The sequence below is a fragment of the Muntiacus reevesi genome, chromosome 3 (assembly GCF_963930625.1).
Source record: "Muntiacus reevesi chromosome 3, mMunRee1.1, whole genome shotgun sequence".
Classification (NCBI taxonomy): domain Eukaryota; kingdom Metazoa; phylum Chordata; class Mammalia; order Artiodactyla; family Cervidae; genus Muntiacus; species Muntiacus reevesi.
In genome coordinates, this window is record NC_089251.1 from 118,845,593 (window position 1) to 118,867,547 (window position 21,955).

General features: G+C 37.8%; 1 protein-coding gene across 2 annotated transcripts in view; it reads right to left on the minus strand.

Moving 5' to 3' along the window:
• The window catches only part of LOC136164846 (nuclear body protein SP140-like protein), a 95,164-nt gene that overhangs the window by 20,156 nt on the left and 53,053 nt on the right, over positions 1-21,955 (minus strand). For both annotated transcript variants that reach the window (XM_065930372.1, XM_065930373.1), the window contains exons 13-14: positions 13,523-13,576; positions 606-653 (exon numbers count right to left, since the gene is read on the minus strand). In XM_065930372.1, coding sequence (XP_065786444.1) covers positions 606-653; positions 13,523-13,576 — 102 coding nt within the window. The remainder of the gene's footprint in view (positions 1-605; positions 654-13,522; positions 13,577-21,955) is intronic.

The window sequence follows — 21,955 nt, forward strand, 5'->3', positions numbered from 1 at the left end:
AAAGACTGATATTGGGGCTTCTCTCTGGAAGGGGAGGGTAGGCTGTGGACAGTCCTTCCAGAGTTAGTTCTATTAGAGTTGGGTGGGAGTAGGAGGCCATTCAAATTCACCTGCCACCCACCAATTTACAGAGGAGGATATTGAGGCCCCCCCCCCAAAAAAAAAAGAAAAAAAGAGTGACAGGCCAAAGTTATACAATCAAAGAAATTTTAGGAATTTCTTTGGTAACAGGTCCCGTTACCACTCAGAGTCCCCTTTGGTGGCTAGCCTATGGCTCTCTATGTAGGCAAGAGAAGAATGAGCTAAATATTACGTGAGTCATACTCTTTAGATATATTTCTTCATATTTCCCTCCTTAAAAGTTATACTGTGGTGAAGGGAGACCTGCTCAGGAGGCCTGGGGGTCTCTCACAAATCAAACTGACTAGTCAATGAAGTGGGTGCCTGTCATGTTGTTGAAACTGACCAGGACCTAGGACTATCCTAGTGTTTGTTACTGGCTCTATAAGTCGATTAAGAAAATTGATTGATCGCTAAAAACAGGAATTATAAAATAGAAATTTGCATTACTTTAATTAAAAATGCATTAATCATTTATTTTTTACCTCTTTTTCTGCCTCTTTTCAAAGACTCAGTGCAGACTGTTTCTTTCCCTGGGAGAAAGTAGAAAAATAGCATAAATGTGTCTTTTAACAACAATGTGTTGCAAATAGTGTTTTGCAAAAATACCATTCAAATGTCACTTTTCAGGAGTCTGTCTAGTACATCAAGAAAAATGTCAAATGCCTTGATAAGGAGTTAGGAGTTTTTTCTGTAAAGGGCTATAGAGGAAAATACTTAAGGTGCTATGGACCACAATCCCTTTTGTGATGACTCAGCTCTACTATTTTGTTGTGAAGGCATCCATAGACAATTCGTAAATGGTAAGATGTGGCTCTGGCTCTGTTCCACTAAAAATGTATTTATGAAACAGTTCATGGATTGAATTTGCCCTGTGGACTTTAGTTTGGGGGACCGTGGTCTAGACTTAGTTACAAAGATGATTCCTATTTGGGATATATCCTGTATTTCTTTTACTAACATTTCCCAGTCATTCCAAATAAAATTGAAACCGTGTTTTACATACTTCCCGAGTAACAGAGCAGCAATGTGAGTAGTATAATGAAGTTGGACATCTGTCAAGTCTTTATTGTGCACCAGGAATGATCCTTAGAACTGGTCCCTATTGATTTACTTTATCCTTAGAGCAAATTTATCAAATAAGAACTAATACTATCCTCATCTTACAGATGAGAAAATTGATGTGCACATCTAAAAATACAAATTAAATAAAAGCACTGAAGATTTACTTTTATAAAGAGGCAGTGATTAAAGGCAGTAATATTAGGTCTCAAGGAAAACTTTATGCTCAATTCTGTAGGTCAGATAACTGCCACAAAACTCAACTTGAAATGTTTTTGACCAAAAATGGCGCAAAAAGGAGCAAGGACGGGCAAAAAAAAAAAAACAAAAAAAAACTAGCTCAATGGCCCAAAGAAGGGAAGCTTATAAAATTGATTGTTGTTTTTGTTGCTGTTTTTCCACCACTAGATCTTGTTTGACTTTGTGACTTCACGGACTGTAGCATGCCAGGCTCCTCTGTCTTCCACTATCTCCCAGAGTTTGCTCAAAATCATGTCCATTGAATCAGTGATGCTAACTAACCATCTCATCCTCTGCTGCCCCTTCTCCTTTTGCCTTCAATGTAAAACTGATGCCTGAGTTCCTAAAGTTGTAGGGTTAGAGACAGCTCAAAATGTTGACTTAGATATTTCAGAAAAATGTAGTATCTGATTCAACTGCTGATTGTATCCATAAAGATCAGGCATGTCCATGTGCATGTGTAGGTCTGCCATCATTCAGCAGTGTCTGAATGTTGAAGTCAGGGATGCTTTCTAGCTAAAGGTCTGTGCCCATCATTCAGTTCCCATGGCCAGAATCCTAGAGTACTAATTTGGTAATGCTGGTTCTGGGAGAAAACAGCTCATATATGAAGCTGAGGTGGGCCTTGCTGGCCAGTTAGTCTCTTTATTATTATTTCACTTTACAGAGGAGTAAACTCAGGCAGAAGAGGCAATGTGACAGACCCAAGCCCACAGGACTACCTCAGGGGGTTGGGACGTGGGGCAGGACAGTTTCATCACTTGTGAGTTACACAGTGTTTTATAGCTACAACTATTTCCAGCCTCAAAAGTTATCAGTTCAGCACTGCAGAAGCCCTTGGGCTTTGGGTTCCAGTTGCAGATTCCACCACCATGCTACTTGTTTGAGATATCATCTTTGTCTCCCTGTCATGTTTTAGAAGTTGACTAAATCTGGTATATTTCTCAATGGTTAGTAGCTACAGACAGTTATTAGAGAAATAAGTCTATTAATAAAAGTGTAGACTAAAACAAAAGAATTTAGACATTTAGTTATTAAAAATTTATTTATATATTTATTCCTCTTGGTTTGCCTCTTTGAGGCTCTGTTACTCAGAATTTCAATTCTATGTCTCCCTCTTTTTCTGAGAAAATAGAAAAATACAAAACAGATGCTGCTGAAAAGTTGCATTGCATATAATAATACTTTAAAAAAATTCCATTTTATTGTTAAGTTTTAAAGAGCCTACTGCATAAAGAAAAATAAATACTCCATAGCCTTGCACTTACCAAGCCTTTGAGAGTTAATCTGGGTTCCTAGATTTCATGTTATTTATTCTCACACTAATCCAAATACTTTACATCTACATTTAAAAGAATTTAAGGCAAGTTTTATTTCTTGTGTCTAACGGAACACTTTGAGAATGATAATAATGAAAGCTGAAAATGAAGGAGAGTAAAAAATGCTGGCTTAAAACTCCACATTCCAAAAAACGAAGATCATGGCATCTGGTCCCACCACTTAATGGCAAATAGATAGGGAAACAATGGAAACAGTGAGAGACTTTATTTTTGGGGGCAACAATGGAAACAGTGAGAGACTTTATTTTGGGGGGCTCCAAAATCACTGCAGATGGTGACTGCAGCTATGAAATTAAAAGATGCTTGCTCCTTGGAAGAAAAGCTATGACCAACCCAGCTGTCATATTAAAAAGTAGAGACATTATTTTGCCAACAAAGGTCCCTCTAGTCAAAGCTATGGTTTTTCCAGTAATCATGTATGGATGTGAGAGTTGGACTATAAAAAAAGCTGAGAGCCAAAGAATTGATGCTTTTGAACTGTGGTGTTGGAGAAGACTCTTGAGAGTCCCTTGGACAGCAAGGAGTTCAAACCAGTCCATCCTAAAGGAAATCATTCCTGAATATTCATTGGAAGGACTGATGCTGAAGCTGAAACTCCAATACTTTGGTCACCTGATATGAAGAGCCAATTCACTGGAAAAGACCCTGATTCTGGGAAAGACTGAAGGCAGGAGGAGAAGGTGACAACAGAGGATGAGATGGTTGGGTGGCATCACTAACTCAATGGACATGAGTTTGAGCAAACTCCTAGAGTTGATGATGGACAGGGAAGCCTGCTGTGCTGCAGTCCATGGGGTTGCAAAGAGTTGGACACAACTGAGTCACTGAACTGAACAGTTGTTACATGCTTATTATATGCCAGACACGAAATAAGACCCTTACATTTACTAATTTATCTTAAGGAGTTTTACTATCCCCATTACCTATAAAGAAATTGAAGCATCCTGAAATTAAAAAAATTAGGTTTAACAATCAAGATTTCCTTTGCGTGAGAGGCAGAATCAATGCAATAATGCAATCATTTGGATTATCTAGGGCTATGTGATGGTGACCTACACAAATAACACATTGGCCATCATCTTAACCCTGAATGAAGGCTTTTGGGCTGAGAAAATGAAAGAGACAAAACAGCTTGTTCACATAGGTTTTGACACACAAAAATAAGATCTGAAGAATTAACCAAGAGAAATTGCCCAAGTGGAATTTGTAGAAATATAAGTTCAAGTCATAGAAAACCTTAGGGTGAGAGATATCAAAAAAGGTTGATTGAAACCTTATCTCAGGAGAATAGGCTCTCAGATTTAAGAGGTGATGGGTTGTGAGAAGAAAGATGAGGGGGCTTGTGTAGGTGAACTTCTTGAATGCCATGTTCAAACACGCTGGTCCCCAAGGCAGGCCCATGAAATGTGCACCTCTCTTTCTTCTTTTATTCTTTGTTTCCTTTTCTTCCCTCCATTCTTTCCACTTTTCTCTCTTCCTTACTTTGTTCCTTCTTTCTTCCTTTCTCTTTCTTGCACTGGACTACAGTTTGGGCCTGTTTAACCATAGGTATCTTAGGCAATCAAAAAATATTTTCTATTCCTCTATGTTTTTCTCTGTCACTGCTTGATTCACCTTTTGTCAAATCTGTTAGGCCAAATAAACTAAAGATACAAAAGTAGTCTGGTTTAGCTTAAGAGTTCTCCTTACTGGGAGATTTGGGGTTTAAGTACAGCTAATAATTGTTCTTTGTGAAGTTTCTCACTCAATACACCACAGGAAGTAGAGTGGTTGTTCTTGGGTTTCATATTCAAATATACTATCTATTGGCACCAGAGACTTGCTATAGAAGTTCAGTGCTCCCCTCCCCTCAAGGCAAGCGAGGAGGCTTCCAAGATAATTAATCTGTGTCTCCAAGGGAGTCAGAGGCAGAGATGTTTAAAGACTCAAACCTGGAAAGTCTAGAGAGGGGTCTAGACAGTCTGAAGACCATGAAGAGGCATGGTTTTCATGAGCCTTCCCTGGGAAGGGAGAGGCTCAGTTAATTCTTGAGAGATACTGTGTCCAGGAGGACGTTTTGGATGAAAGAGGTGACCCCAGGAGGGGTGTGGACCTCTGGGAGCCGGGAGACTAGGAAGGAAGTAGTAAGCCATCGGTTGGATTTCCTGCATCAGGGCAACTTCAGTTGAGAAATTCTCCCTGAAGGGGGAGGATCTCTGAAGAACCCACAAGTGTGACTCATGCATCTGCCATTTCAGGGAGAAGTGAAGGGTTTATTGTTAGAGGGCCATTCTTGCTCTTGACTACTTCCTTCTCTCCTTCCTCCCCAATTTGAATTAGCCAAAAGCTGTAGATACTGAATGGCATTAGAGAGGATGTGTAGATGGTTGAAGAGGCTGGTCTTACCCAATTTCCCCCCTACCTATTTTACAGTTTTAATATTGTATCAGCTCAGTCTTTTTAATGTTGAGTGAGAATATCACTGCTGCTGAAAAGGATTAACACAACTCTGGGGCTTATTTAAGACTTCATCCTGTGGCATAGAAAGAAATATTTAAGACAACAGGTTTGATAAGGAAGGAAGTAGGAGAAGAAACAAATGTGATCTGTGCTTAGACTTCTCATTCCAGCTATTAAATCAAATATGGCAGTGAGATTTCACAAAAACTCAGAGGACAAAATTCTTAGATCAGGTAAGTATAAACTGGGAAATAAGCAAGATGGTAAAGATAAGTATGGTAGGCTTCCCTGGTGGTCCAGTGGTTGAGAATTGGCCTGCCAATGCAGGAGACTTGGGTTTGATCCCTGCTTGGGGAAGAAGATCCTACATGCTGTGGAGACACTAACCCCATGCATCAAAGCTACTGAGCCTGTGCTCTAGAGCCTGGGGATGGAAACTACTCAGCTCACATGCTGCAACTACTGAAGCATGCCCAACTCACTCCAGTTTTCTTGCCTGGAGAATTCCACGGACAGAGGAGCATGGCAGGCTACAGTCCATGGGATCACAAAGAGACGTGACTGAGTGACTAATACTACTACTGTATTTTAAAATGTATTTAATATATAATAATAATATATTCAAATATGTATATGGATTGAAAGGATTTCTTCCAAATGAAAGAAACGTATATCCAAATATGTTTTCAGCTCCAGAAGAAAAATCTTTTCATCTCTACAGTGCCATGTAAACCCAACAGCAGTGTTTTATATGATATGATTTTAAAGAATGACCAAAAGAAATAAAGCAGAGAAGAAAAACATTAGTAGAATGGGAAAGGAGCAGGAAAAAGAAGAGAGATAAAGAAGAGAATACAAAGAATGAGAGAAAAATGAACATCACAGAACTCAGTTCAGAGAATGGAGTGTCGCTTGTCTCTACAGCACCAACAGTATGGTGTGTGCTATGAGTTTGGTTTAAGTAACTGTGTGTATATTGGGCATAGACCTGATGTGATACCAGGAGTCTGGCTTCTGCTTAATTGATTAAACTCTCTCTTGTCTGTTTCTCCTCATTCCATTGACAGCTGTGTTCATCAGTTACAACAGACTTTTCTAACACTCTCTCCCTTACTTTCCACTCAACGCTAACTTGTCTCTGGCCACAAAGCTCTGGGTTGCATCCACATTCCACCTGCTTTTATTGCCAAAGTGCCTCAGGTGACAACAAGGCCAGGCTTGAACCAACAAAGAGTCTGACTTTGCCTTTTTGAGGAAATCAGGGACTTGGGAGGAAAACAAGGAGACAAGTAAGCAGACTGCTGTTTGTCACCTGTAAGTGTTCTCTCTTTTCTTTCATAGGACCCTTGATGCCTGTAGCCTCCCCTTGCACTTAGCTCTGGCCATGTGACTAAGTGTGCGCCAATGGGATGTGAGCAGAATAGTCTGGGTCTTTCCATTAAAAGAAAAATGTAGGTGATATCCCTATTAACAGAAAGCAGTGAACAAATCCTTAGAGTTCTTGAAGAAGAAAACCAAAGTAACAGAAGACATAATTGAAGCTAAGTTCAAGAAAAAATTTTCCAAAATTGTTTAAAAAATCAAATATACTTTGTGTAAGCACGTGTATTTTCACTCTGTAGCAGATAAAATAGATTCCAGTCAACCCTGAAATATATTCCAGCAAACTTACTGGACTTTAAAGATAAAGAATTGAATGAGCAGCTTGGGCCAAAAGACCAAGTTATTTTCAAGGGAGAGGAATCTCTTTGGCGGTAGAATTTTCCATAGCAACATTGAATGCCATAGAAGGTTTCAGGAAAATCCTACAAGACAGTTCCAGAAGTAAAGAACAAGCAAATTATTTTCAGGTATAAATAATAAAATCAAGTACTTCTGAATAGGGACATTTTGGAAATATTAGTCCCATGAGTGTTTATTGAGAAAACTGCTAGAGAGTCCACTTTAGCAAACCAAGACAGAACTGAGAAATTTTGGCAAAAAGTTTAAAATAAAAATGGAAATGAGGTGACAGACCAGAGTGATAAGTGTATATGTCCTGAAAATAAAGATATAATGTAATACCAAAAAAAATTGCGGAGGAAGGCAGAAATACAAGTGGTAGAGCAAGGTCATTGTCTGTTTTACTGTTGGGAGTCAAGGGGTATTATTTGGATAAATAAAGGATAAATATAAAGCACTTTTAATATATGAGAGGTAAAAAATAAAGGGAACATATGGCCTAAATTGGGTAGGAGAAGAAAGACACTGGACAAAGAAATAGGACACATGCTAATTTTGCAAATCTACCGGATGGGAAATTAATGGGATCTGTCTACAGAGAGGATCAAAGGTACCATATAAAGGTAATTCTAAGAGTAATTACTACAACAAAAGGATAAACCTTTGTTAATATCATAAGTATATACTCCCAACCAAAAGAAATATGGGAAATGAACAAGAACTCAACCATTCATTTCTTTTAAAGGAAAGACCCAAAAGTCGCTCATGTTTCTCCTACTCAGGAGAAATGTGGCAGGGCTAACTGGGAGGCCAGTTGGGAGTGTTAGTCTCAGCTAAGCAATCCTATGCCCAGCTTTAACCACTACAACCAAAGTGCAAACCTTCCTAAGTATCACAAGTACACACATGCACATAAATGCATTGAAGACAGAATGCAGAGTGTTGACATTTTTAATATCCAAAACACTAGAACAAGATGAATCATCAGTACAAATTAACATGACAGAAACAAGTTCAAACATTTTGGTCCTAACAAAAAAAGGACATGGACTTAACTCACTTATTTAAATAATATATTTTGTCATTAAATTACAAAGTAAACCCCAGCTTTTAACCATATACAAAAGACTCAAGTAAAAACACATTTTTAAACACTGAAAATCAATGTACAGGCAAAGGTAATTTTGGCATACATCAACAAAAAGAAACCAGGGAATCCTGATCTGATTATCAAACAAAGTATAATCCAGGACAAAACGTTTTAAGCAAATAGAAATTACAGGAAATATCATGAGAGGTAAAAGCACTCTACTAGTAGACAATCTTATTTTTTATTACCCTCAGTCCACAGGTGATCAAGTGGACAAAATGAGAAGGCTATGAAAGACCCAAATAATACGTTTTAACAAGGTTGATATGATTGATACACATTCAACTTCATACCTAGAAAATGGAAATAGAGAATGTACATTTTCTCCCACCCTCTCTTAAGCAACTCTTGGGTCAAAGAGTAAATATAAATCCAAATTGCAGGCTATCTGGCAAGCAACAATACTAAAATATTGCCTATAAGAACCTGTGTATTATTTAATTTAAAAAACTTATTCTAGAAAGAATGAAACTATGTGTATATACAGCCAATCTTCATTACTCACATATTCCAAATCTGTGAAGTCACCCACTCTCTGAAATTAATTTGAAACTCCCAAGTCAGTTCTCATGGTGCTTCCATGGTCATTCATGGTGGTGTGCAGAGCAGTGAATAATTTGTGTGGAGCCAGACATGCATGTTCCCAGCAGAGGCTGAGCAAGACAAAGCTCTGCCTCCTTGTTTCAGCTCATTTTGTAAACATGCACACTTTTGCCATCTACTTAATTTCATGTTGTTCTCATTTTTGTGCTTTTTTTGTTGGTAATTATGCGGCTTAAAATGGCCTCAAGCCTAGTGCTGAAATGCTGTCTAGTGTTCTTAAGACTGTGACATGTCTTATGGAGAAAACACGTGTGTTAGACGAACTTCAATCAGGCATGAGTTATAATGCCATTGGATGTGAGTTCAACATTAATGAATCAACATATACAATAAATTAGGTGTCTTTTAACAGAAACACTCATGAAACAAAGATATATATTTATTGGTTTACAAAAATAGGACCAGAGGCTCACAGGAACCAAACCTTGTATTTCTTTTGGAAGCAAAATTTTGATATTAGCTACTTTGTGTTTGGGGTGACTTCATACAACCTCTATACCATGAATAATGAGAACTGGCTGTATTGGTATACACATGCACACACACACAATGTATTTTCAGAGTCCACCCAATTTTTTCATTGTTTTTGATTTCAGATATTATACTTTTCAATCTCAGAATTTCTATTTGGTTCTTTTTTAAAAAAAAAATATATATATATATAGTTTTAAAACATTTTTGTGACTGGATGTGGAGGGACTAGGAAAAAAAAAGGAGGAATCAAACACATTTTTCTATACTTTTGACTCAAGCAACTGAGTAGAAATAATGCCATTTAGCGAGAGAAATGTGGGGGATGACAGGTTTGGGAGTGAAATAAAGAAATGGGTTTCATGTGTCAAATCTGAGACTCCAAGTGGGAGTTTGGAGTCAGATGTTGAACTTATGACTTGGCAGTTCAATAGAGGGACCAAAGGAGGTGAAATAAAATTGGCGGTCGTTAACATATGGATAGAATTTATAGCTACCAGACTGGATGAAATACCTAGGGATGCAATCTCAGCTACATTCCAACATGTAGATATAGGAAGCCATATGAAGCGACCATCACCACCAACAGTACCATAACTATCAACTCTCTCATCAACAATACCAACAAATGACCAGGAAGGAGCTATAAGCAAGTAGGAGATCATCTTTAGCAGACAAGAGAGTGCATCAAATTCTCCCAGCTTACTCACTTGATCACAGTGATGCCAAGACCCACCAGGTGTTAGGAGGCAAGAAGCAATCGACAACCTCCCAGTCAGAAAGACCATGACCAGACCTCCCTCTGATAGGCCACCCAGCTTCATCCTCTTGACTGGAGAAACCAGCCTGTTAGAAAGAGATCCCTTCAGGTCTAAAGCCCAGGATCCTGGGAGGAGGTCTGCCTCCCCATCCGCAATGCTCCCCACGCCCGCTGCCTACTCCTGCCTTACCCACGAGGTCAGCAGAGCTGTTCATCTATGGCCAATCTGTATAGTCCTCTTGGAAGCAAGTGGTGTAGAGGTAGCCTTACAATCGCAATGAGATCTACAGAGAATATTCCTTACCCAACAGCAGTGATTACATCACTGTACATGACAAAGAACCAACAATGAAAACTGACCAACCTTCTAATTTGTAGTTTCCTAACATTATCCCTCCCTTTATTTCAACATTTTTCCCCCCAGATTTAAGTATAGAATCATATACTTGGATTAAACTTTTCACAAACTGATAGAATTATTCATTTAAATTACTCTTCCAACACATTCTTAGATGCATCAGTATACAGAAGCTTAACTATTTCTAGTGCAGAGTTTCTTCTCACCTGCCACGTGGTGTGAGTACTTTTAACCTGGGCCAAGGATAGTTGGAGGCATAAATCACTCCAAGTATTTGGGGTATGACATTGGCTTAATCTTGTGGAACTAGTCCTTCTTGGTTTCATCTTAGTGGAAAAATATGGAGGTTCCCACCTTGCATTTAGCACCTAAGGTTGCTAGATTGTGAGGCTGTGTCAATATGTATATTTGTCACTGGGAACCTCTATTGTGACCAGACCCTGGGCTATGTTGCAAATGAGACTCTTGACTCTTTGCCTCTGGGTGAAACTCAGAATTTTTTTTAAAAGGGAAGCTCTGAGTTCACTTCTTTCTTCTGTGGAAGTAGGGATTCATTGTAAATTATCCTGCCATGTTCTACAGGATGAGCTATGGGAATTTTATCTACAGCCAACAGCAACTCAGTCTTTAGCATGAGTGCAAGCTTGGCCAAAGTCTTCAAAATCTTGAAAGCCTTCTATACCTTTGTTTTTGGGGATAGCCAAATCTGGCTTTTCTTTCAATTATGCTGAATTCCCACACAACACCAGTAATAATGCTCACTTTTGGAGTCTGTTTATATATCTTCACCCAAAATGAGTACCATGAAGAAAGACTGAGTTTTAGCAGCCATTAGTAGAGATGTGGTCTGATTTTTCAGGAAGGAGAAGTTGTAGAAGGGTTGAGAGTGTGAAATGGGTAAGTTGAAACGTGAAAATGGAAATGGGATGAGACCCATAAGGATGAGGTCTGATAAAGAGAAGGTGTATAAAGAAGGGTCCTCAGTATTTGGAGATCAAAGAACAATACAGAAAGTATTTTGACAATGCTGGGAATAATAATTAGCCTATAAGTAGTAAATACTTATTAAATACTATATGAGAGAGATAGTCTTAAAAAAGATGTTGTAAATATCCTCGCTTAAATCACTGAACAAATCATTTGCATTATATATTTAGGTGAAGACAAGAAAGGAAATCAGAACAGAAAAAAGATAAAGGATCTCAAACTAATTCAGATTTAGCAACAAGATGGAGACTGTAGTAGAAAAATCTATATTCATCATATTTTACTGTTTTTAGGTAAGATCCTTTCCAAATACTTTCTCTACTTCTGCCAACAAAATCCAACTCTATGGGCCTGTGTTCTGTACAAGGCTAACTATTCAAATTCCAGAGACCAGATTTTGAAAATGTAAGCCTTTGTACCTAACAAAGAATTACACAAAGAGAGCAAGGGGAAGTCCTCTCAATCCATAGCTTTAGAAGGAGAGACAGAATTCTGTACCATAAAACTAACATAAAGAATTGCCTTACATGGGAGAGATGTCCCATGTAAAGCATATGAATGGAGAAGACATATGTATATCTATGGCCGATTCATATTGATGTATGGCAAAACATCATAATATTATAAAGTAATTATCCTCCAGTAAAAATAAGTAAATAAATTCAAAACAAGAATTGCCTTAACAGTATTAAATTAAGAATTTTCATAAGAAGGTAAGACATGTCTGTTTGCAACCATTACCAATATATTCTGTTCTCTGTAATATAAATTTGCCTTGAAAGAGTTATTTGGAAGGGTTTTGTAATACTCCCCTCATTAGAAAGTATTGCCACTTATTACAAATTTCTTAAGAAACTTAATCCTGATTGGTTGTCTTGATCATTGGAAGGCCTGGCCCTAATATTTTAAGTGACAGGTGGATCCTTAAACTACTATATAGATGCTCCTAAGATTTTATATTAAATCAGAAAAAGATCCCTGGCATTCTGATTTCCTCGTATGCAAATAGGCAATAAAATGACCATAGATTTCCTACTTAAAAAGATTTTGAGAGTCTTATCTCATTTAAATTTATTCCAGCTCTTTTGTAATGGGAAAAAGATATTCATAGATGGAAACAAATGTGTACAGTATATAATTTTTTTTAAAACATAAGAAAATTCTTAGTGGAAGAACATTAAATAAGACATAAATAAATGGGTATGTCTCTGTTCTCCCTAAATTATTTTGCAAAATCAATGTATTTCTAATTAGAGTTTCCAAAGAACTTGGGAAGGAGAGGGAGAGAATCTTCTTGAGCTAATTCTAAAATTCACCCCTAGCTTCAGTCTGTTGCTACTTCTGAGCTCTCCCTTTCCTCCTGCAATGTTTTATAAAAGAAAAACTAATATTCAGACAAGTAAAGGTGCTGTGTGATCAAAGTGCCTATATACAAATAGTCAAAACTCATGGGATTTTGATGAAAATATTAAAAATTATCAGGTAGTTCAAATATTCTAGAATCAAATATAGAGCAATATTTTTAAAAAATCTAGAAATGGCTATTATAAATATGATAGGAAACCAAAGAACTAGAGAGAAAAAGGCTAACAAATTTGACCTCCTAAAAATTTATAACTTCTTTAAGACAAAATATTCCGTTAACAAACCTAAAAGAAAAACAACAAATGGGACAAAATATTAGGAGCATATAGGACCAAGATTTAGTGTGCATGTATCTGATACAAAGATGTCCATAGTCATGCAGTATAGTAAGAAAAAGAAAAACATCACAACAGGAAGCACTGACCGAGCATTCCATGACAAAGCGTTCTATGAAGAAGGAAAGCAAATGACCAATAACAAATGGAATATACCCAACCACACTAAAGATGAAAATAGGGCATGTTAAAGCATCCTTTAAGAAAGGTTTTTTGTAGTTCAATTTAAAATGTTATGTATTTTAATTTTCTAGGTATGATATAATTTTTAAGAGAGAGAGAGCATGCATAGAATTACTCTATTTAGATAAATAAAACTGTATTACAAAAGATGTTAGCACATGCATAGAAAAATTCTGCAAATGTATATGTCAATATTTATAAGAAACATTTTAAAGGAAGAATAAAAAGCAAGATATTCACATGAAGATATGAGCATTTTGAAAAATAATTACTTTAAAAGGCATTAATCTTTTTCTTATTAAAGGTATAGAAAATATAATAAATTTTAGCCTTAAAAAATAGTTCATTGGTAACATGAAAATTGAGTAAATTCTTATGCAGTCTTACTTCTTTTCTCACTGTGTTTTCCCAAAGTAGAATTGCTTCCAATATCCATGGAATCTAGAAAGTAACAGGTGGTGGTCAGAAACTTTAAAAAACTGTAAAACTGAAAAATCTCTTCACTACTTACGTGCATCAGTTTCCTCGTTTATGAAACAGGGATGGATAACAACAGGTATGCCATTCAGATTTTACATTTTTTATGAAGATTAAGTAAGAGCTTATTTGCAAAAGCTAGTGAGAAATCACTATATAGATCGGTAACATGTTAGAAGGCCTCCTCCAAAACTATCTGGTGAGCTTACAAATAGTTGTCTGAGGTTTTTTTTTTTCTGATAGGGTAAAGGATTGTTTGTCTTTTGAGGTCTTTCCAAGGTTGTGACAAAATTGTCTTCGAGCAGAAGAACACATTTATTTCTTTTCCCCATGATATTGTCGATTTCACCAGTGTATTTCAACTACATCATTCAGGTATAATCAATTGAACCCATTCTGTTAAACAGAATTCTTTCCTCCCTGCAGTTCCCCAAAGGGTCAGGTCAAGTGAGGGCAGGGTTGTGATGAGGACTGAGCCTCCCTGTCAAAGTGTGTTTAGACTCAAGCGCATCAGAAGTGGGAGCTCTGATTTCAGACTCCTGACATCCTGCAGCCCAAGGTCCTGTGACCTTCACCTTCTGTAACTGGTCCACCCCCTGTTGGGAGCTGCTTGAAGTTCTCCTTGAACACTGATCACCTTCCACAGCTGCCCCTGGGTCTGGGATATTTATTCAACCACCTCTACCTTGAACTTGGGTGGCCTTACCTATCCTATCAATGCTTGATGACTTTTAGTCACTGCTTCTTGGCCTCTTGGAACACTTTTTGAAGAATATATGACATAGGAGCACTTCTAAGTCCGTGGAGCTCTGCTCCTAAGTTATGGCTTGTAAAGAAATTTTCACTTACACCTCCTCCCCTCCTCTTTCCCTGACTCCTACATCACAGGGTGGCTTTACCTCTGCCATCTCTTTCTCTTGTTGCTGCTCCTCACTGTCCTTATCCCTTCCTTTTCATCTACTTTTACTCTTCACCCCAAATATGCATTTTTATTTTTCTATTTTTTTTCTTTATATATTTCTCCAATCTACTCATTAATGACATTTTTACATACATCTGTACTTACTTTCATGTGACACTATTCTTTTCCAAAAATGCTGTTTGTTACATTTATATGTATATACATATTCAATTATTAAAGTAACTTTAATAGATATTCTCATATAAATACTGTAATAAATGAATTTTTGCCAGACAAATTTCCAAATGTTGAAACACAGAAGGTAGACTTTTTTTTTCTATTCACTCAACAAGGTTGCTGAGCATCTCTCACGTGTGAGGTGTTGAGGTAAATGATGGTGATGATGCAGGGCAGAAGACTACGGAAGCATCAGTGCTTATCAATCTTATAAGCAACCAGGGAACTGATGCATAAAGAGGGATGCACATTGAAACATGGAGACTGTTAAGACACATTGTACAGTCTACTCTGGGGATGCAGAAGGCAGGAAGAACTAGCCTGGTTTGAAATGAGGGACCTTTTCTAGAGGAAGAATCATGGAAGCAGGAGGTAAACAGCTTAGGGAAAAAGGTGACCAAGATGACAGCCCCAAAGGTATGGAAGCTCACATATAAAAGTCTGGATACAGCAAGTGCAGGAAACCAAGAAGAGTTCAGGGTGTCTGAACCAGAGTGAGACAATGAGAGGCAATGATGAGGATGGAGAAAGATGCAGGGGCCTCAGGTAGGGAGTTTGGAAGTCACTCAAAGAAGAATTAATTTATTCCAAAGGAAAATTAAAGGACATTTGACTATTACATAGGAGAGCAGCATGAACACATTCACGTGTTTGAAAGGTCAACTTAGCTAAATCTCTTAGACTGTGTTTGATGGGAACAATATTAGAAAAAGGAGAATAAACAGGAGCCTGTAGAACTAGTTCAAGTGAGAAGTGATACAGACATGGATAAGGGTGCTGAGATGGAGATGGAAATAAGTGGACAGGCTGGAGACATTTAAAAGGAATAACTGATAGAGTTAGGTGACAGATTGTTGTTGTTTAGTCACTAAGTCATGTCTGATTCTTTTGTGACCCCCATGGACTGTAGCCCATCAGCCTCCTCTGTCCATGGGATTTCCCAGGCAAGAATACTGGAGTGGGTTGCCATTTCCTCCTCCAGGGGATCTTCTCAACCCAGAGATCGAACCCGCACCTCCTGCCCTGGCAAGCGAATTCTTGATCCCTGAGCCACCAGGGAAGCTCGGGTGACAGACGGGTTATGTCAATTGAGATGTCTGTGTCATGGATGACTGAGAAGTTCAAGCTGAAAGAATGAATCAGTTAGTAAGTGTTTTAGAGATAGAGAACGTTGGAGGAGCAGACACTGGTTTTCAGGGGAAAGATGATGTGCTCAGTTTTGAAAGAGTTTGAAGGTCTTTGAGAGATATCTAAGTGGAGAAGTTTAAAACCTTAGGACCTTGGCCAGATCTTTCTGATACTTGGATAATTGAGTTTGAAAGCAGAGAAGACAGAGCCAGGCTGGGCTGGAAATGTGGGTTTAGGAACAATTTGATTGTAGATGGTGATTGAAGCTATAAGAGGGCATGAAACTCCACTGGCAGCATCTCTTACAAACTGGGTGAGTTACAGGAACCATTTTGATACCTGGGGACACCTTACCCTAAAAACTCACTGTCGTTGTGAACAATGTTGCTTTGGTCTCATGAGCATCTCAGATCCACAACTTCTCCATTTCTCTCCTCTCTTTCTTTTGCACTATCTTGATTCTCTCTCTACCATTTTTTTCCCCTCATTTTTTAACCATTTATCTCTCTGTTCAGTTCAGTTCAGTCGCTCAGTCATGTCTGACTCTTTGTGACCCCATGGACTGCAGCACGCCAGGCTTGCCTGTCCATCACCAACTCCTGGAGCTTACTCAAACTCAGGCCCATTGAGTCAGTGATGCCATCCAACAATCTCTCTGTGTCTCATCTTTATCTCCTCCACTGAATACTTCCTGTATGTATCTCATTCCATCTGGTTTTCTATGCTTCTGTCTCTGAAGCTAGTGTTATTATTGAAGTGATTCTCTTTATATTGTCACATCCCTTTCTAATTTTTCTTTTCTTTCAATTTTACCTTGATCTATTGGCTTTAAAATATTACAGTCTTTGCATTTATCTGTTTTTTCTTCAATGATGTTTAGCTTCATCTCACAGTTTACCACTTTCATTGTCACTATTTGCTTGCTCTTTTGACATTGGCCACACTATTGATTATTATTACTTCTGCCATTCTCTATGAGTTTCCTGCATCACAGGCCTATCAATCACAGACTTTATTATCATGTTTATGGTAAAGTTCCTAGAGATACCTTGAAAATTGCCCATCTTCCTCTATAAAACTTCCCAATCTGGTGACATTTGGATCTTGTGAAACTTGAAACATACTCAAACATCTTTTAATTCGAAGAAACTTACTCAGAATATCTTTCCAGCCTAACTCTTCCATTATTGGGCTTCCCTGGTGGCTCAGAGGTTAAAGCATCTGCCTGCAATGTGGGAGACCTGGGTTTGATCCTTGGGTTGGGAAGATCCCCTGGAGAAGGAAATGGCAACCCACTCCAGTATTCTTGCCTGGAGAATCCCATGGACAGAGGAGCCTGGTAGGCTACAGTCCACGGGGTCGAAAAGAGTTGGACATGACTGAGCGACTTCACTTCACTCACTTCCGTTATTATTAAAGAAGGAAGAGCTTTTCCTCTGGGCAGACAGGGAAACAAAGAAAACTGATAACTAGTATCACAATAGGCTTTTCTATCACATGCTAATAGACTGACATCTCTTCTGACTCTATTTTTAGAGTTTTGAATCCACAGGACACTGAAGGGAAATAAGGAAACAACAGACTACAGATGATGACAGGAAGCTAATCTATGTTCACAACTGAGATGGGCGGAGGAGAAATACATCTGCTCCAATGACCACTTTTCATATCCAGCAGAGATTTGTTCTCTTTCTACATAGCCACACCTCCTCCTTCTCTTCCCCTTTATGGTCTCCTTAGAAAATTTATCTCCATCACTTTGATTCTGTGAGCTTCTCTGCCCCTGATTTCTCTTGTCTTCTGTGTTGATTTCTCTCATATCATTAGTTATACTCTTTTTTTTTAAAGAATTATTCATTGTTTATTTGAAATTCAAATTTAATTGCAGGTCTTGCATTTTTAATGTTTATTTATTTGACTGCATTGAGTGTTAACTGTGGCACATGGGCTCCAGAGTGCCTGGGGTCAGCAGTTATCGCACGTGGACTTGGTTGCTCCGCGTCATGTGGGATCTTCCCGGCTCAGGGATCTAGCCTGTGTCTCCTGCACTGCAAGGCAGACTCTTAACTACTGGCCCAACAGGAAAGTCCAGTTATATTGTTAACATTTGTTCTTTTTTAATTCTCTGTTCATCCTTTTTCATCTTATCTTTTTAGGTGTTTTGTAGGCCATATAGCTGATTCCATTCCCACCCTCTTTGTTTATGGTTTCTGCTTTTTCCCTCTCAATCTGGATATATATATATATCAATACTCACACTAATACTGGTGGTTAAATATATTCATCAATATATATACATATATATGCATATATGTGTATATATGTGACATATACAAACATACATATGCATTTATCTGTTGTTCAGTTGCTCAGTTGTGTCTGACTCTGCAACCCCACAGACTGCAGCACACCAGGCTTCCCTGTCCATCAGCAACTCCTGGAGTTTGCTCAAACTCTTGTCCATCGAGTCAGTGATGCCATCCAACCATCTCATCCTCTGTCGTCCCCTTCTCCTCCTGCCATCAATCTTTCCCATAGTTAGGGTCTTTTCAAAGGAGCCAGCTCTTCACATCAGGTGGCCTAAGTGTCAGAGGTTCAGCTTTAGCATCAGTCCTTCCAATGAATATTCAGGGTTGATTTCCTTTTGGATTGACTGCTTTGATCTCCTTAGTCTAAAGGACTCTCAAAGAGTCTTCTCCAACACCACAGTTCAAAAGCATCAGTCCTTCAGTGCTCAGTCTTCTTTATGGTCCAACTCTCACATCCATACATAACTACTGGAAAAACCATAGCTTTGACTATATGGACCTTTACTGGCAAAATAATGTCTCTGCTTTTTAATATGCTGTCTAGGCTTATCATAGCTTTTCTTCCAAGGAGCAAGTGTCATTTAATTTCATGGCCGCAGTCATCATCTGCAGTGATTTTGGAGCCCAAGGAAATGAAGTCTCTCCAAGGAAGGACACTACATAATGATCAAAGGATCAATCCAAGAAGAAGATATAACAATTATAAATATATATGCACCCAACATAGGAGCACCGCAATATGTACGCCAAACACTAACGAGTATGAAAGAGGAAATTAATAGTAACACAATAATAGTGGGAGACTTTAATACCCCACTCACAACTATGGATAGATCAACTAAACAGAAAATCAACAAGGAAACACAAACCTTAAATGATACAATGGACCAGCTAGACCTAATTGATATCTATAGGACATTTCACCCCAAAACAATCAACTTCACCTTTTTCTCAAGTGCACACGGAACCTTCTCCAGAATAGATCACATCCTGGGCCATAAATCTGGTCTTGGAAAATTCAAAAAAATTGAAATCATTCCAGTCATCTTTTCTGACCACAGTGCAGTAAGATTAGATCTCAATTACAGGAAAAAAATTGTTAAAAATTCCAACATATGGAGGCTAAATAACACGCTTCTGAATAACCAACAAATCATAGAAGAAATCAAAAAAGAAATCAAAGTATGTATAGAAATAAATGAAAATGAAAACACAACAACCCAAAACCTATGGGACACTGTAAAAGCAGTGCTAAGGGGAAGGTTCATAGCATTACAGGCGCACATCAAGAAACAAGAAAAAAGCCAAATAAATAACCTAACTCTACACCTAAAGCAACTAGAGAAGGAAGAAATGAAGAACCCCAGGGTTAGCAGAAGGAAAGAAATCTTAAAAATTAGGGCAGAAATAAATGCAAAAGAAACTAAAGAGACCATAGCAAAAATCAACAAAGCTAAAAGCTGTTTTTTTGAAAAAATAAACAAAATTGACAAACCATTAGCAAGACTCATTAAGAAACAAAGAGAGAAGAACCAAATTAACAAAATAAGAAATGAAAAGGGTGAGATCACAACAGACAACACTGAAATACAAAGGATCATAAGAGACTACTACCAGCAGCTCTATGCCAATAAAATGGACAACTTGGATGAAATGGACAAATTCTTAGAAAAGTATAACTTTCCAAAACTGAACCAGGAAGAAATAGAAGATCTTAACAGAGCCATCACAAGCAAGGAAATCGAAACTGTAATCAGAAATCTTCCAGCAAACAAAAGCCCAGGACCAGATGGCTTCACAGCTGAATTCTACCAAAAATTTAGAGAAGAGCTAACACCTATCTTACTCAAACTCTTCCAGAAAATTGCAGAAGAAGGTAAACTTCCAAACTCATTCTATGAGGCCACCATCACCCTAATTCCAAAACCAGACAAAGATGCCACAAAAAAAGAAAACTACAGGCCAATATCACTGATGAACATAGATGCAAAAATCCTTAACAAAATCCTAGCAAACAGAATCCAACAACATATTAAAAAAATCATACACCATGACCAAGTGGGCTTTATCCCAGGAATGCAAGGATTCTTTAATATCCGCAAATCAATCAACGTAATACACCACATTAACAAATTGAAAGATAAAAACCATATGATTATCTCAATAGATGCAGAGAAAGCCTTTGACAAAATCCAACACTCATTTATGATTAAAACTCTCCAGAAAGCAGGAATAGAAGGAACATACCTCAACATAATAAAAGCTATATATGACAAACCCACAGCAAGCATCACCCTCAATGGTGAAAAACTGAAAGCATTTCCTCTGAAATCAGGAACAAGACAAGGGTGCCCACTCTCACCACTACTATTCAACATAGTGTTGGAAGTTTTGGCCACAGCAATCAGAGCAGAAAAAGACATAAAAGGAATCCAGATAGGAAAAGAAGAAGTGAAACTCTCGCTGTTTGCAGATGACATGATCCTCTACATAGAAAACCCTAAAGACTCTTCCAGAAAATTACTAGAGCTAATCAATGAATATAGTAAAGTTGCAGGATATAAAATTAACACACAGAAATCCCTTGCATTCCTATACACTAACAATGAAAAAACAGAAAGAGAAATTAAGGAAACAATACCATTCACCATTGCAACAAAAAGAATAAAATACTTAGGAGTATATCTACCTAAAGAAACAAAAGACCTATACATAGAAAACTATAAAACACTGATGAAAGAAATCAAAGAGGACACAAACAGATGGAGAAACATACCGTGCTCATGGATTGGAAGAATCAATATTGTCAAAATGGCTATTCTACCCAAAGCAATCTATAGATTCAATGCAATCCCTATCAAGCTACCAACGGTATTTTTCACAGAACTAGAACAAATAATTTCACAATTTGTATGGAAATACAAAAAACCTCGAATAGCCAAAGTAATCTTGAGAAAGAAGAATGGAACTGGAGGAATCAACCTGCCTGACTTCAGACTCTACTACAAAGCCACAGTCATCAAGACAGTATGGTACTGGCATAAAGACAGAAATATAGATCAATGGAACAGAATAGAAAGCCCAGAGATAAATCCACGGACCTATGGACACCTCATCTTTGACAAAGGAGGCAAGGATATACAATGGAAAAAAGACAATCTCTTTAACAAGTGGTGCTGGGAAAACTGGTCAACCACTTGTAAAAGAATGAAACTAGAACACTTTCTAACACCATACACAAAAATAAACTCAAAATGGATTAAAGATCTAAACGTAAGACCAGAAACTATAAAACTCCTAGAGGAGAACATAGGCAAAACACTCTCCGACATAAATCACAGCAAGATCTTCTATGACCCACCTCCCAGAATATTGGAAATAAAAGCAAAAATAAACAAATGGGACCTAATGAAAATTAAAAGCTTTTGCACAACAAAGGAAACTATAAGTAAGGTGAAAAGACAGCCCTCAGATTGGGAGAAAATAATAACAAATGAGGAAACAGACAAAGGATTAATCTCAAAAATATACAAGCAACTCCTGAAGCTCAATTCCAGAACAATAAACGACCCAATCAAAAAATGGGCCAAAGAACTAAACAGACATTTCTCCAAAGAAGACATACAGATGGCTAACAAACACATGAAAAGATGCTCCACATCACTCATCATCAGAGAAATGCAAATCAAAACCACAATGAGGTACCATTACACGCCAGTCAGGATGGCTGCTATCCAAAAGTCTACAAGCAATAAATGCTGGAGAGGG